The sequence below is a fragment of the Sphaerodactylus townsendi genome, linkage group LG09, assembly GCF_021028975.2.
Source record: "Sphaerodactylus townsendi isolate TG3544 linkage group LG09, MPM_Stown_v2.3, whole genome shotgun sequence".
In the NCBI taxonomy this organism is placed as follows: Eukaryota; Metazoa; Chordata; class Lepidosauria; order Squamata; family Sphaerodactylidae; genus Sphaerodactylus; species Sphaerodactylus townsendi.
The window spans coordinates 15,277,762-15,293,938 of NC_059433.1; the positions used below are offsets into that span (position 1 = coordinate 15,277,762).

The 16,177-nt window shown below is 45.6% G+C and overlaps 1 protein-coding gene across 1 annotated transcript in view; it reads right to left on the reverse strand.

The window, feature by feature from the left end:
• The window catches only part of PHLPP1 (PH domain and leucine rich repeat protein phosphatase 1), a 102,280-nt gene that overhangs the window by 64,252 nt on the left and 21,851 nt on the right, over positions 1-16,177 (reverse strand). The window contains exon 4 of the mRNA XM_048508508.1: positions 15,877-16,007. Within this exon, the coding sequence (XP_048364465.1) occupies positions 15,877-16,007 (131 nt within the window). The remainder of the gene's footprint in view (positions 1-15,876; positions 16,008-16,177) is intronic.

Below are 16,177 nucleotides of genomic sequence, written 5' to 3' on the forward strand. Positions count from 1 at the left end.
TAGCCTGTGCACTCCCACACATGCCAGCTGGGTGACCTTGGCCTAGTCACAGCTTTTCGGAGCTCTCTCAGCCCCACCCACCTCACAGGGTGTTTGTTGTGAGGGGGGAAGGGCAAGGAGATTGTGAGCCCCTTTGAGTCTCCTACAGGAGAGAAAGGGGGGATATAAATCCAAACTCTTCTTCTAAAACAGATTCTCCCTTTAAATCCATGCTGAATGGGGTGGATTTAAAAGGAGAATCTGGGGAAATTTGGGGGATGCCTGCTGTCAGGGTGCAAGCTAGAAGCACCAAACTTTCAAATTTACCCAGGAGTCTATCTTAATGATTTTGCCCAGGTTTTGCACGTGGGAAGTTTTGGTTCAGGTGGTCCAAAGTTATGGAACCTCAAAGGTGTAGCCCCCATCTCCTATTAGCTCTCATTGGAAACAATGGGGGATGGGGGCACCCCCCTTTGGGAGTCCATAGCTTTGGACCCCTGGACCAAACTTCACAAAACCTGGGTGGTATCAATAAGAGACTCTTCTGCACTCCCAGCTGGGTGACCTTGGCCGAGTCACAGCTCTTCTGAGCTCTCTCAGCCCCACCCACCTCACAGGGTGTTTGTTGTGAGGGGGGAAGGGCAAGGAGATTGTAAGCCCCTTTGAGTCTCCTTACAGGAGAGAAAGGAGGTCTCGTCACCTCCTCCTCCTCCTCCTCCTCCTCCTCCTCCTCCTCCTCCTCCTCCTCCTCTTCTTCTTCTTCTATCTCCATCTATGCTTTTTTTATGGGTTTGGAAAGGCCGTGGACGTCCTCGTAGACATGGAAAAGAAAGGCTACAAGCTACGGGTGTTTGGCATTTAGGGGAGTGGAAGTATACAGAAGGTGGGGGGGGGGGCATAATTGACCTGGGGTTTTCCTGCTGGGCAGGCCGAGCCAAGCTCCATCTCTGGCAACAGCAGAGATACAAAAGACATTCATTCCAGGACTGTGGCCGTGCCTCACAGATGCACAAAGCTCAAGGCATTTAGAATGTCACATACATGCAGCGCTTTAGTTGGGTGGGGGGAAGTCCTCTGGTGTCCTATCCCCAGGCTCAGCAGCCTGTTTAGGTTGATCTATTGTAGAAAGGCATACAATTCTGACATCTAGTGGCTTCGGCAGCTCATAGCAAACCTGGAAGCTCCCTGCATTTCCACAGACAAGAATGAAAGCCGTGTAAAATGCCTTCGACTGGGACCGATCACGTTGACCCAAAACCTCATGCCAGTTTTCAAGCTTACCAGAACTTTTCATCAGTTTGGATGTGACCTGAGAAAGAGAGAAGACTGGAAAGGTGTCTTTTTTCCCCAGGCCCTGATGTTGAGATCTTGCATTTCAACAAGCCATAGCCAGGTGACCATGTTTAAGGACAACCATGGCCTGGTTTGCACCTGCATGCCTGTCATTGAGTAATTGAGCTGTGACATCTAATATTAATTTACAGGTAGATATTTTCTGCATTGCCTCCCCTAACCTCCTCTCAAACGGGTTGCTTTTCAGTGGGGGCCATTCATACTATGAGCAGTGAATTATCAAGTCTAGAAAAACCAGGCGATAAGGTCTTTAGGATCAACAATCACATTACATCACCCTTTCCCCCAAAAAAATCTCTAGGGTGTTCTGCCTGCTTTCTTTGTGCTCCCGTGCTTGCTATTGTAACATGATGCATTTAGTTTTAGGGCAGGGGTTAGGAGTATTTGAAAAACAAACAGCAGCTTAACCCTTAAAGTTGACAATTCAGAAATGATCAATAGACAAGAATATTCTGATCAGTTACACCCTTGACTTCAAATTACTCAGAAGAGTATAACTCTTAGCATGGTATTGTAAGACAGAGAGATCCTGTGCAGGTCTGCTTACAAGGAAGTCCCAATTTACTCAGTGTGGCTTATTTCCAGGAAAGGATTTTTTAAGGATTACAACCCATCAGTGAAATCCCAACCCAAATTATTCCTGTTTAAGTCCAATGGTAATAGACTGCTCTATATAGGACTGCACTGTACATAACTTCTGTTTAGTGTGTATGCATGCCGTCAAGTCACAGCTGAGTTATGGTGACCCCATATAGTTTTCAAGACAAGAGACTGTTTGGTGGTGGTTTGCCATTGCCTGCCTCCGCATGTGATGAGAGAATTCTGAGAGAACTGTGACTAGCCCAAGGCCATCCAGCAGGGTTCAAGTGGAGGAACAGGGAATCAAACCAGAGGTGGGATCCAGCAGGTTCCCACCAGTTCCCGAGAGTGGGTTACTAATTATTTGTGTGTGCCGAGAGGGGGTTTCTAATTGGGTCTGCTTTTCCGTTAGAAATTCCATTAGGTCCAAAAAGCATAAAGTCCTGTTGTTTCCTACGTGGCTGGTTAGCGAAGGTAGAAAACGGGATAATTCTCCCTGTTGGGCTGTTTTAAAAACATGTTTTAGAAATATGGTAAAGTTCCTTGTTTAAGGAAAGTATCCTTCTTTTGATTTCTAGAAACAAAATTAAGTATTTGAAAGTATTAAGTATTTGACAGGCAGTCAATTAGAGGAGAAGTAGTTGTTTCTGTTGGCAGTAGATGATAGGACTTGCTATAATGAGTTTAAATTATGGGCAGAAAGATACCAGCTGGAAATTAGGAACTTTTTTTTTACAGTAAGAGTTTTTTACAGTAACAGAGAAATTATTAATGCCCCGCCCCCGGAATGCCCGGCCACGCCCTCGTCGTGCCCCACCCAGCCCCATTGCCGCTACGCCACTGTTTGAATCCCACCCCCATGGGAACCTGTTACTAAAATTTTTGGATCCCACCACTGAATCAAACCCAGGTTTCCAGATTAGAGTCTGCTGCTCTAACCACTATGACCCACTGGCTCTCTGCTGCTGTTTAGAAACCCCCAAGGCAATTCTTAGTGCAATCTGCTTCTGATTCTGGCAGGGTCCAGTTGGTGCTAGCCGTGGCTTCCATTTTCAAGATGGTCCTTGACCCATAAGAAGCAGCAATCGAGGCAAGCAACCAGTGGAGAACCAGTTTCACTGCTGCTTCACACCCTCTGTTCTCTGAGGCAGGGATTAGAGGCAGGGTTGCCAGTTCAGAGAGGACATGTTGTATCTCAGCCCTTCTAAATCCCAAGCATTGAATCTTGTTTCCAATAGTCACCTCGGCTCTGAAGAAATCTCCAAGCAAAAGGCCTTTCATGCTTCTGATGAGGACCAACCAAGATAACAGAAAGCGGCACACAGGCTTTCAAGTTCTCCAGAACGCTTCCAGCTTGGATACTGTGAAAATGAAGACGCTTAAGAAATAAGATTCATGGACCATGACCCGAAGTCCTTTTGTCTGCGTCCTTTTGGAAATGAAGAAGAAGAAGAAGAAGAGTTTGGATTTATATCCCCCCTTTCTCTCCTGCAGGAGACTCAAAGGGGCTTACAATCTCCTTGCCCTTCCCCCCTCACAACAAACACCCTGTGAGGTAGGTGGGGCTGAGAGAGCTCCGAGAAGCTGTGACTAGCCCAAGGTCACCCAGCTGGCGTGTGTGGGAGTGCACAGGCTAATCTGAATCCCCCAGATAAGCCTCCACAGCTCAGGCGGCAGAGTGGGGAATCAAACCCGGTTCCTCCAGATTAGATACACAAGTTCTTAACCTCCTATGTCACTGCTGCTCCTGAGCATTTCCTGAAAATCCAAAGAAGTATTGCTCAGAGTCTTAGGTACGTGGCTGAAAATCCGCGCCTGAATTCTGTTCACAGTTTTCTTTGGGAGCCCCTCTTCCTAATACGGAACGTTGTCCCTGGCCATCGGGAGCAATTGTGGTAGAGAGCAGCTTCGTCAACATTCTCTCTGGGAAGTGTTCTCAACAAAGATGCTGCGGAAGAAGATCTTGTACCAGAACAATGATTTCCACTAGGAATGTGCAGTTAAAAAAAAAAAATCAATAATTTTTCAATCCAGATACCAGGAAGCCAAAAATATTGATATCCCCAGTTTCTCAGGTTCCAATTACCAGTTTGGTATTCAGATCCTTTTTTTCTCCTCCAGGATTCTGATATTTTTCAATTCTATTATTTATTTCCGATCTATGGATAATTTTTCTGGAGGTTGGTTTTTAAAGCAACAGTTTTAAAAGCTGGCTTTACCTCTTTTTAAAGCTGCTGGTGCCACAGCTGAAGAGGTGCTGGTGTCTGTACTTTCAATAACCCAACATTTCAAGAGAATTGGGTATCTTGGGTTCCTGAATATGGTGCCCCCAGCCATCCCCATTGATTCCTACCTGGAATATAAAATTATGTCTATAAAATTATGCATGGGATAGAAAATGTTGACAGAGAGAAATTTTTCTCTCTTTCTCACAATACTAGAACCAGGGGGCATTCATTGAAAATGCTGGGGGGAAGAATTAAGACTAATAAAAGGAAACACTTCTTCACACAACGTGTGATTGGTGTTTGGAATATGCTGCCACAGGAGGTGGTGATAGCCACTAACCTGGATAGCTTTAAAAGGGGCTTGGACAGATTTATGGAGGAGAAGTCGATCTATGGCTACCAATCTTGATCCTCTTGATCTGAGATTGCAAATGCCTTAACAGACCAGGTGCTCGGGAGCAACAGCCGCAGAAGGTCATTGCTTTCACCTCCTGCACGTGAGCTCCCAAAGGCACCTGGTGGGCCACTGCGAGTAGCAGAGTGCTGGACTAGATGGACTCTGGTCTGATCCAGCTGGCTTCTTCTTATGTTCTTATGTTCTTATGTGGAGTAAAACCCAAGAATCACCCAAATCAATGTCAGAACATGTGTAAATGTTTAGATGAGCAAAATCTAAATGACAGCTGGACCCTCCTTCAAACAGGTGCCGTGTGCAGATTAGTACCAAGTGCACAGCTTGTACTGTGTGCAAACCAGATAAGGTGAGGGCACCTGATTGGTACCACTATTGTATATAGTTAGCACAGACAGCAGAGTGATGTGTGCCTGAAAACACCTGTGGTCTGGCAAAGCACTTTGTCAGTAGATAGCAATAAATAGAACTGCACTGGTGACTGTGTGTCTGTCAGTTCTTGTCTACATTGCATCCTACAAGGTGGTCTACTCCGAGTAAATCCACTGCTTCAACAATCAAATTGGAGACGCAATGTACAACCCAATAATCTACACCAATGTCAAATTCAAGAACCTCCCACAAAAAGCCAACTTGACATGAAGTAACTCAAGCAAAGAACAAAAACTTACGGATTCAGCAAAAACCATTTAAAAGGGCATAACCTCGGACAAATTGAACTGGCAAGCTGACAAAGACATTCCAGGGGAGAAAAATCAATCTTGGGAGTTCCCAAAAAATCCCGTTTAATTCCAAACATTCTTAGGAGTTTTTGGGACCCATTCAGAAAATTCCAGACTCAAATATATCAAAAAATACTAAGGTATTTTTTGGATATACATTTGGCTCAAATCTATTATTATTATTATTATTATTATTATTATTATTATTATTATTATTATTATTATTATTATTATTGTTGTTGTTGTTGTTGTTGTTGTTGTTGTTGTTGTTGTTGTTGTTGTTGTTTGTTAGTTAGTTAGTTAGTTAGTTAGTTAGTTAGTTAGTTAGTTAGTTAGTTAGTTAGTTAGTTAGTTAGTTAGTTAGTTAGTTAGTTAGTTAGGTTAGTATACCGCCCTATCCCTGAAGGGGATCCATCCACACATTCCCATTCCCAATCCAACCACACATTCCCAATCTCTGCTAAAGACTTCTGCACCAACAGCATGACCTGTCAGCAGCATCTGTTTTTCCCCCTCCTCAACTGTCAAAGCTACTCAACTCAATGAAAAAACTGGCATAAGAACATAAGAACAAGCCAGCTGGATCAGACCAGAGTCCATCTAGTCCAGCTCTCTGCTACTCGCAGTGGCCCACCAGGTGCCTTTGGGAGCTCACAGGCAGGAGGTGAAAGCAAGGGCCTTCTGCTGCTGCTGCTGCTCCCGAGCACCTGGACTGTTAAGGCATTTGCAATCTGAGATCAAGGAGGATCAAGATTGGTAGCCATAGATCGACTTCTCCATAAATCTGTCCAAGCCCCTTTTAAAGCTATCCAGGTTAGTGGCCATCACCACCTCCTGTGGCAGCATATTCCAAACACCAATCACACGTGGCAGAGATATCAGTAGCAATTCCGCCTTTTCATCAAAATTGGCTCACAGTTCCTTAGCATTTCTCACCTCCACAGGGCTCCCACCAAAGACTGAGCCCCGAGAAACCATTAAAATCTATTCCTAGAACTCTTTTAAAAATATTTCAAAATTCTTTGCCACCAAAATTAATCAAGAAGAAATAAGGTTAAATCTATTTGCAGATGACTTATTATTAATAACAGTTAACCCTGTAAAAACTTTAAGAGAATTAAAAATAATATTAGAAGATTTTCAAAAACATTCTGGTTTGGTGGTAAATATGGAGAAAACAGAAATCTTGGGAATAAATATAGAAAAGAAAACACTAGGAAAGGAAATGGTGAAGAAGAAGATCAAATATCTAGGCATAACGTTAACAAATAAAAAGGAGAAGATGTTTAAATATAATTACGAAGTAATATGGAAAAAATAACAAAGCAACTAAAGGATTGGCAAGAAAAGAATCTATCTATTTCTAGGAGAATTATGGCACTAAAAATGTGTATGATGCCAAAAATCTTCTATCTATTTCGTACTTTACCGTTAGAGATCAAGAAGAAACAGTCTGAAGAATGGAATAAGAAAACTGGAAAAGAAGATTAGAAAGAATGGACCTGCTGCTGCACATTTAGAGAAGAAAAGAAGAAGAAGAAGAAGAAGGAGGAGGAGGAGGAGGAGGAGGAGGAGTTTGGATTTATATCCCCCCTTTCTCTCCTGCAGGAGACTCAAAGGGGCTTACAATCTCCTTGCCCTTCCCCCCTCACAACAAACACCCTGTGAGGTAGGTGGGGCTGAGAGAGCTCAGAAGAGCTGTGACTAGCCCAAGGTCACCCAGCTGGCGTGTGTGGGAGTGTACAGGCTAATCTGAATTCCCCAGATAAGCCTCCACAGCTCAGGCGGCAGAGCTGGGAATCAAACCCGGTTCCTCCAGATTAGATACATGAGCTCTTAACCTCCTACGCCACTGCTGCTCCTAAGAAGCGGGGAGGGGGGGAAAGGGGGTAAAAGGATATGGAGGATGAAACGTAAAGATGTATAACATAAATCTGTAACAATCCAAAATATCAATAAAAATTAAAAAATATATATTCTTTGCCACCATGTTGTTTGTAGCTTGCTATGTCAAGACAAGTTGACAGAATAGTAAAAATGTCGTCTTCTGATCTTATTTATACATACCTTATTTTTCTTCCCAACGGGGACCCAAAGCAGTTTACAACATTGTTTTCATTTGTCCAGCTAAATTGTGCAAAAGTACCCTGGCAATTTTTAACATCCTCAATGGTGAGGCAGTGTTTGCCTGCCACCACTAGGTGGCGCAGGCTGTGACGCTTACCATTCCTGAAGGCCTGGTTTCCTTTCCTACATCTGCTTTATAGCCACATATGTTTAGTAGCATCCGAACAAATAGCGTTTACCTCTGGAAATATGCCAGCTATCTCCAAATGGACATGTCTGCAAGGACAGAAGTAACGACACCCTTGGCATACACTGTCATTTCATTTAAAGTCATGAGATTCTGACTGTGATTTGTGATGGGACTGGAATCTGGACCAATTAAGGAGGGGGGGGGGAATCTAGGTCAAGGATTGTCTGAGTGGTCCTCTCAAATTGAAACAAATTCCGGTTGAGGAGAGTGTTGCGTTTGATGCAGACAAGAAGAGCGGAGTCTGCGGCTTCCGTGAATTATGCAAGGCCAATGAATCGGCATCTGTGTTGCCTCTGCTCATTAGAAATCCATCACAGGCCCAGCTTCCTTCGTGGTTGCTCTTGTTCCCCCAAGGGGTGTCCACACACTAGGAGGTTCACCCTGCAACTGGAATGCCTAGAAATGTGTGGAGATCTTCCCCTACAGCTACACCAAATGCATATTTGGAGATCCCTGAAGCACCTTTTCGGGTAATGAGAGGAATAATGGCAGGAAAAGAGAGGTGGGGAAAACTCAGTATTTGCAAGTAAAATGGAGTTGGTTCCCTCCGGTTCTTGATTATTAAAAGGGGCAGCTGAGGCCATGGCACAGTTTTTTCAATAATATTTTTATTAATTTTCTCAAATATAGTTTAAAAACAGATAAGAAAATATAAAAAGGGGAAAAATAAAATGCAGCACCCATATATATTAGCTCTGACACATTGGATCTTAGAACTACAACACCAATATCATTTAGACTGAACATGACATCGTTTCAAAATTCGTTACCCTCTAACATTTCATACCAAAACAGCAATAATTATCTAGTGAGCAATTATTTACATCCTAATCAATAAAAAATTAATATTCTTACTATTGTTATTATTCTTATATAATCAATTCAGCCTCATGTAAGAAAGACAGTTCCCATTTCTCATCAAACTCTAGTTTTGACCATCTGTTTATAAGATTTGTTAATTTGGCCACTGTAGCATATGATTGTGACACAGCTGAAAGTCCCAACTTACTTGCTGTTCCGAGGGTGCCACACATCTGAAAAGAAATATCTCTTCATATATTATACGAAAGGGGGGGGGTGTCTTTCTATTTTATTTCTCTCTAAAAAGACAATTGTCTTGGACAAACAGATTCCATAAATATACTGGACATTTACATAGTGCTTTCTGAGGTTTCAAAATGCTTCAGACACATTATCCCTGAAAGTTTCCCAACAGTTCAACAAGGTAGGTCATTTTTTATCACCACACTGTAAATATCCAAGTTCTGATGCTGATGAAAGCTCTCCACCTAGCCAGCCAGAGGTGGGATCCAGCAGGTTCTCACAGGTTTCAGAGAGTAGGTTACTCACTATTCGTGTGTGCCGAGAGGGGGTTACTAATTGGTGATTTTGCCACCTGATTGTTGCCTTAGTTACGCCCCTCCTCTCAGCAGTAGCGCGCAGAACTTGAAGCAGTCTAGCAGGAGGTGCACCGGCATGCGTGGCAGCCTGCGCCTGCGTGCATTCGTTTCCCGACCAAGGACCGGCGCAGCGGCTGCGTCCTTGCCACAGCTCCGCCCAGGAATGCCCCGCCCCCGGAATGACCGGCCACGCCCCCGTCATGCTCCGCCCAGCCCCATTGGCACTATGCCACAGTTTGAATCCCACCACCATGGGAACCTGTTACTAAAATTTTTGGATCCCACCACTGTAGCCAGGTTGAGTCAAGCTGCGGACAAGGTATTTCTGAGCAGGGTTGTCGTTCATTTACTGGGACGTGCAAAATCTCCAGGAGGGAAAACCAATTGATTTTTCAGCGCAGATACCGCTGTGTCCTTCTCTGCTTTCCTGTTTGGTAAGTAGTGCAATAACAATATCGAACAGTGGTGTGTATCCCATTATTCTGTGCATACTAAATGCAGCATTTGCCTTCCTTCCTTTCTGTTCCTGCCACCCCATTTGCCCCTGGAAAGATCGCTCCTAGGGTCACAGGGGACTAGAGGAAGAAAGGTCAGGGACTCTTCCTCACAAATCACCTAAAACATTTGGAAAACGTTTTCAATCCCCGCCCCCTTCATCACGATGTATGACCACACTCACCCCCTTGAAACGATTCATGGCCGCCATTATATGTGATTTCCCCTTTTTAAAAGTTAGTTGACGAATCCGTGCTTCTGTGCTTCACAGCTTCATGCTGCAATTCTCCAAACCTTATATGATCGATGTCTCAAATATTACCCCCCCCCCCACGCACCAAAATAAAGAAGGTCACAGAAATGCTCAAAAAAACAAACAAGGGGGGTGGGATGAAGAGTGAACTTAGTTCAGGGGAGGCAGAGAGGCCTGATCGCACAGCAGTGAAACCATTTTGAAAATGTTTCTGCCCAAGGAATCGTTTTTAAAGGGGATTCACTGAAAACAGTTTGAGGCTGGAAATAAACTGTTTTCGGAACCAGGGGGGGGGGGGGGGGGGAACAATGTGGAACTCTATGGAGGGAACGTTTTATTTCCTGCCTCAAAACATTTGAAAAGGTTTGTGTGATAAGAGCCAGTGTGTGGGATCACTCCTTTTTCTGCATGTGTCCCTCCACTGTAGAAAGGAGTCCACTGCACGCCCTCCTTCCATTAGCTCCCATGGCTGTTCCTTGGCACGGGCCCCATAACCCCTAGAATTATCTTTCTGAAGGATCAGAAGAGCATGCTGGGATGGAGACTCTCACAGGGAAACTCATGTGCACCGATGGCAGGATATATGTCAATAAGCAGTGGCATAGGAGGTTAAGAGCTTGTGTATCTAATCTGGAGGAACCGGGTTTGATTCCCCGCTCTGCCGCCTGAGCTGTGGAGGCTTATCTGGGGAATTCAGATTAGCCTGTGCACTCCCACACATGCCAGCTGGGTGACCTTGGGCTAGTCACAGCTCTTCTGAGCTCTCTCAGCCCCACCCACCTCACAGGGTGTTTGTTGTGAGGGGGGAAGGGAAGGGAGTTTATAAGCCCCTTTGAGTCTCCTACAGGAGAGAAAGGGGGGATATAAATCCAAACTCCTCCTCCTCCTCCTCCTCCTCCTCCTCCTCCTCCTCCTCCTCTTCTTCTTCTTCTTCTTCTTCTTCTTCTTCTTCTTCTTCTTCTTCTTCTTCTTCTTCTTCTTCTTCTATTCTTTTACTTCCTCTATTTATGGCCCATCTTTCTTGCCTAGACTCAAGGCAGATTACCCAATTAAAAACAATGCAGCAAGAGCAGTGTAATGCATATAACCAACAGCGCAGTAACCGGGATTGAAAAACCAGAAGACTGAGAAGAAATTCTAATACAATCAATCTAATGAGAATGCAAAAGAGGAGAACCATGCAGCAGCACAAATAATGTATTAAAGTTGGATTACAAGATTAGGGGGGGAAAAACCCCATACTGTTATGTATAAAATGAACACTGCAATTAAAAGCTGCCTTGAAATTCGTAACCGTTCAGCACAATGCCTGTCCCTTTATACAAATGCTCTCCTGAACCGTTCTGTTTTACACATTCTGGAAAATGATCAAAGTACAGGAGTTCACCTGACTTTGCCAGTCAGGTTGTTCTACCAGGCATCAGTCACCAGGGAGAACATGGGGGGTATGGGCAGTGGCCAATATTACCCTCTTCGGATGGACGCCGCCGCTGCAGTAGAGTTACAAAGGTAGCCATGCTGGTTCAAATAAAATCCCACATCAAAAGTTGAGTAATACCAGAGGTGGGATCCAGCAGGTTCTCACAGGTTCCCAAGAGTAGGTTACTAATTATTTGTGTGTGCCGAGAGGGGGTTACTAATTGGTGATTTTGCCATGTGATTTTTGCCTTAGTTACGCCCCTCCTCTCAGCCGTAGCGCGCAGAACTTGAAGCAGTCTAGCAGGAGGTGCACCGGCGTGCGTGGCAGCCTGCGCCTGCGTGCATTCGTTTCCCGCCCAAGGACCGGTGCAGTGGCTGTGTCCTTGCCACAGCCCCACCCAGGAATGCCCCGCCCCCGTCATGCCCTGCCCAGCCCCATTGGCGCTATGCCACAGTTTGAATCCCACCACCATGGGAACCTGTTACTAATAAATTTTTGGATTCCACCACTGAGTAATACCTGCAATTAAGACAGACAGACAGACAGACAGACAGACAGACAGACAGACAGACACACACACACACACACACACACACACACACACAAGTATGTTCAAATTCTCCAGCAGGGGCTGCTGCGGGTTTTCCAGGCTGTGTGGCCATGGTCTGGTAGGTTTAGCTCCTAACTTTTTGCCTGCTAGATACTGGCCTTTTCGGGGGCAAGTCCCGGCAAGACGTGTTTCTCTCAGAATTCTTCATCAGACTGGATGTTTAAAAAGTTGGGGGAATGTTTCAGGTCATTATCATAAAGCATCTTGTAAGTATCTTGTGTAGAATGCTTAGACAGACTGCACAGGTGGATCCAGTGACAAGAAGAAGCAAAAATGAACGCCTCCAGCCTGAAAACTATAAAAGCAGTCTATCAAATGTCTGCCGTCTATCAAATGTCTGTTACACCACACAGAGTACACAGACGTGTCCCTCAAAATAGACGAGGGCAGAGGAAAACCGTGGTTGTCATTATATGAATAACATGTCTGATTAAGTTTATTTGTGCTTTCTTGTCAAAGGTCAAGAGCAGGTGTACTCTAATCTGGAGGGACCAGGTTTGATTCCCCGCTCTGCTGCTTGAGCTGTGGAGACTCATCTGGGGAATTCAGATTAGTCTGTGCACTCCACCACATGTCAGCTGGGTGACCTTGGGCTAGTCATAGCTCTACAGAGCTCTCTCAGCCCCATCTACCTCGCAGGGTGTTTGTTGTGAGGGGGGGAAGGGAAAGGAGATTGTCAGCCCCTTTGAGTCTCCTTACAGGAGAGAAAGGGGGGATATAATCCAACCCTTCTTCTGGCATGGATGCTGAGCTGTGTCATCTCCTTCTACAAGCAGCGTGAGGATTTAGTAGTGCTCTTAGGTCTCAAACCACATGACCAAAGTGGCAGGCTCTGTTGTGAAAAGGATGTCAATTCTGGATTAGTTCTAGCAGCGGAGCAATTGATTCATCAGAGGCCTGACTTGAAATAAGCCATATTTCCCTTGCCGTCAGAAGTCCTGCCAAAAATTAGCGTAGCATCAGTCTTAGGGGGGCATTCTAATAAGGTTCTGTAGGAACCGAGATATTGAATCTGCGGAGCAGAACTGATTGAGGCTTTGCTGCGTCGTCCGAGGAGGACTGGTACTTTCGAAGCTTAGAAAACAATTACTGCTCCCAATGCCGGGAATGGCTGTCATACCTTCCCATCCCAAATTAACAGGGTTTCTTAATGGCCCGGGAGTTGTAGCTGCTAATACGATTAGGGAGAGATTTTAGCAAAAGCCAGTGTATTCTGCTGTCAGAAAGATTGTTTGTGTGTTTATTACTGTGCTTTTCAATACTGTTTTCTTTGGTAAATCAAAACAGTTCTATCCCGGAATCTGTAAATGGATATCCATTAAAATTGTTTACCACCGTTAGCTTTGACAATAATGATTGACTGGAGCAGTAGCACCGGGAATGAAAGCTGAATCGAATGAATTCCTCAACTGTGGGCGTTTCCCCACTTACCTTGGTCCAAAGGTTGCTGCGCGCAACTCCCAGCGTGCGCCATTCCTGGCGTGCGCCCGGGCTTCCGAACGACCCCGCACTCTGCGCAGGGTCATCAAAAGGCGCCAGGAATTACGCACGCTGAAGGGGCGCGACAGCGGCAGCGTTGGGGCGGCTGCGCTGTTGCCGCCCCTGTAGTGGGGACTGGGGAGTGCTGGGGGACCCCGCGCTACTTGAGGAGAGTAGCGCTGGGCTTAAGGTAAGTTGGGAAACGCCCTGTATTAGCACATGCCTAAAAGTGCAATCCTTTGCAGTACCCTTCTACATCAATGGGATACGGTTAGGATTGCATTGTAGTGCCACATGGGTCTAAGTGGATGGGTCTTAAACTAGCAATTGAGTTAGGGCTCGTACATACTTCTTTGTAGGTTTTACATGGGGTTGGAGCATGGGAGAAAATTATGTGTGTCCCCCTATCTACAGGGCATGATCTGGTACCCAAGGCATATGTGCATACATTTGTATGGAAGATGCATGTTCCACAAGATCTGAGGTTAAATCATGCTAGTCAGAAATACACATGTATAGATGTAGGCACTGGCTCATACAGCATGTTCTTTAGGAACACACAAGTCAAAGGCGCACTGTTTATTTTATGGCTACGTTTGTATCTTACCCTTTCTTCAAGGTGGTTTTCTAGGTTCTTCTCTTTCCTACAGAAATCTCACGAGGGGATCATTCAACTAAGACTGGACCCGTATCTCCCAGTAGGTAGAGATTTGACTGGGAATTGGAACCTGTCTCTCTCCTGTCTCAGTATGATAGTCTAGCTCAGAGGTCTGCAATCTGCGGCTCTCCAGATGTTCATGGACTACAAATCCCATCAGCCCCTGCCAGCAAGGCCAATTGGCCAGATGTTGTCCATGAACATCTGGAGATCCGCAGGTTGCAGACCCCTAGTCTAGTTGTTGTACCGCACTGACTTCCACACAGCTCAACGCTGTCTACATCACTAGGGCTGACATCACTAGGGACCTTCCTTTTCTCATTTGTTCCATTCGGTCTCAAGCATATAATCTGATGAATGAATGAATGAAAGAGTGAATGAATGAATGTCATCTCTTGATAATTAAAAGAAGCTGCAATATTGCCCGATGAGCCACTTCTACTTTAACAGTTAGCTTCTGCCAAACATCTGAGAAATATTTTTTTAAAAAATAACTTTTCCAGAATCCCTCCCGAGTACCAAAATGATGGCAACCCAGGAACGCCTCTTCCAAACGTGCCCACGGTGTTATTTGTGGGTGTGTGGCAGTTTTCTGAGCCAAGTTTTCTTCCTGGAGCTTCAAAAGACGGCCTCTGTGTTTAAGAACCCACCAGCTTCATGGCCAATGTGACCACTGAGTCTATTAATCCTGCTCTTGAGGCTATAACAGCTGGGGATTATTTAAACAATGCTGTTCACATGCACGAAAGAAAAATTACGGGAGAGACGCTCTACAGTAAACAAAAACCATATCACCCCCACCAACCAAGCTTCTCCGAGTCGCAGGAAAAGTGGGTCAGAGGCAACGCTTCCCCCGCACCCTGTCAGAGTGATTTGAGTTTCTATTGAAAAGGTTACAATGGGAAAGTTGGTTCCCATGTTCACTAAGAAATACTGGATTGTTTCTCAAGGCCCGGACAAAAGCGGCGGATGATTTTCCACATTAATGCAGCGGTGTTGAGCGGAGTTCTGTGGGGTGCCTGGGAGATGATAGTTTAATGGTTGGCTTTGATTTTAATGACACACTGCGGCTCCTGTGCGCCTTTTCTTTTCCAGCTTCACACCCATGTGAACGTTTGCGGGATGGCTTAATATCCCGGCCGTGATGGGGAGGAGGGAATCGTACGGTGTGCAGAGGGCGAAGTGTTCGCTCTTGTTAGCATCGCCGTAAAGCTAGTAAGGCATTACGTGCTGTGCTATCTTCATTACGGGCACTGCCACTTTAGTGGAGCATTAATTGTGGGGAAATCCTCCACACGTTGGCCCCCAGCCCTTGGTCAGAAGGCCGTGGGCGTCCCTGGGCCAGGTTCAATAGTCTGCTCTTGGCACTTCATTGTCGGAGTGATGTAGGCACTTAGAGGAGAAGTGGCTAGCTAAACAGCAAAAAACGCTTCCTGGTGGGCCACTGGGAAGCAGGATCAAGCACAACCAAGCCCCAGGCGTTTTACGAGCACTTGAGGGGATATTCCATTCAGATCTAACCAGCAGCAGCTATGGCGGAGCTATGACGGAGCCTCTGGCCAAAGCTGAGTTGTCTGGCTCATAGTGCCTCAGGGATCCTTGACTCTGCTTCCCTCCCATGCGGTTTGTAACTTCCCAGCACACTTCTTCTGGTCGTGGTGTTTTGACTATTCTTGCCATAGCATTTATGAGCCCTGCAGTGGGTGTACTAGATCTGTGGAACCAATAGAGAGGGGATTTATCCAGGATATTTCAACTAGGTTAGCATGATCCCCACGACCTTCTAAACAGGCTTTTGATGTACTCTCGCATTTTCTAAACAAAGGTAAAGGTGGTCCCTGTGCAAGCACTGGGTCATTACTGACCCATGGAGTGACAGTCACATCAGGACGTTTACTAGGCATACTTTGTTTATCAGGTGGTTTGCCTTCCCCAGTCGTCTGCACTTTACCCACAGGGTACTCACTTTACTGTCTTTGGGAGGATGGAAGACTGAGGTCGATTCCACACTTGCTGAATCGTCCTGGGTTCGACCTGGGTTCTTGGTACTCCCCACAGCTGATGAGTTCGACGCGGGTCAGTCCCAGCTTCGCCCCCTCTAACTGTCAAATTTCCACCAGGGAAGTACAACTTTTTCAGCGAACCTAGGTCAAACTCAGGTCGAACCCGGTAAAGTGGGGGATCGTCCTCGCCGCGACTCTCCTGTTCAGCCAATCACAGTTCAGTGTTTTGGGCATGTGCAGAACGGGAGACTCGCGGCAGGGAAAAGCGA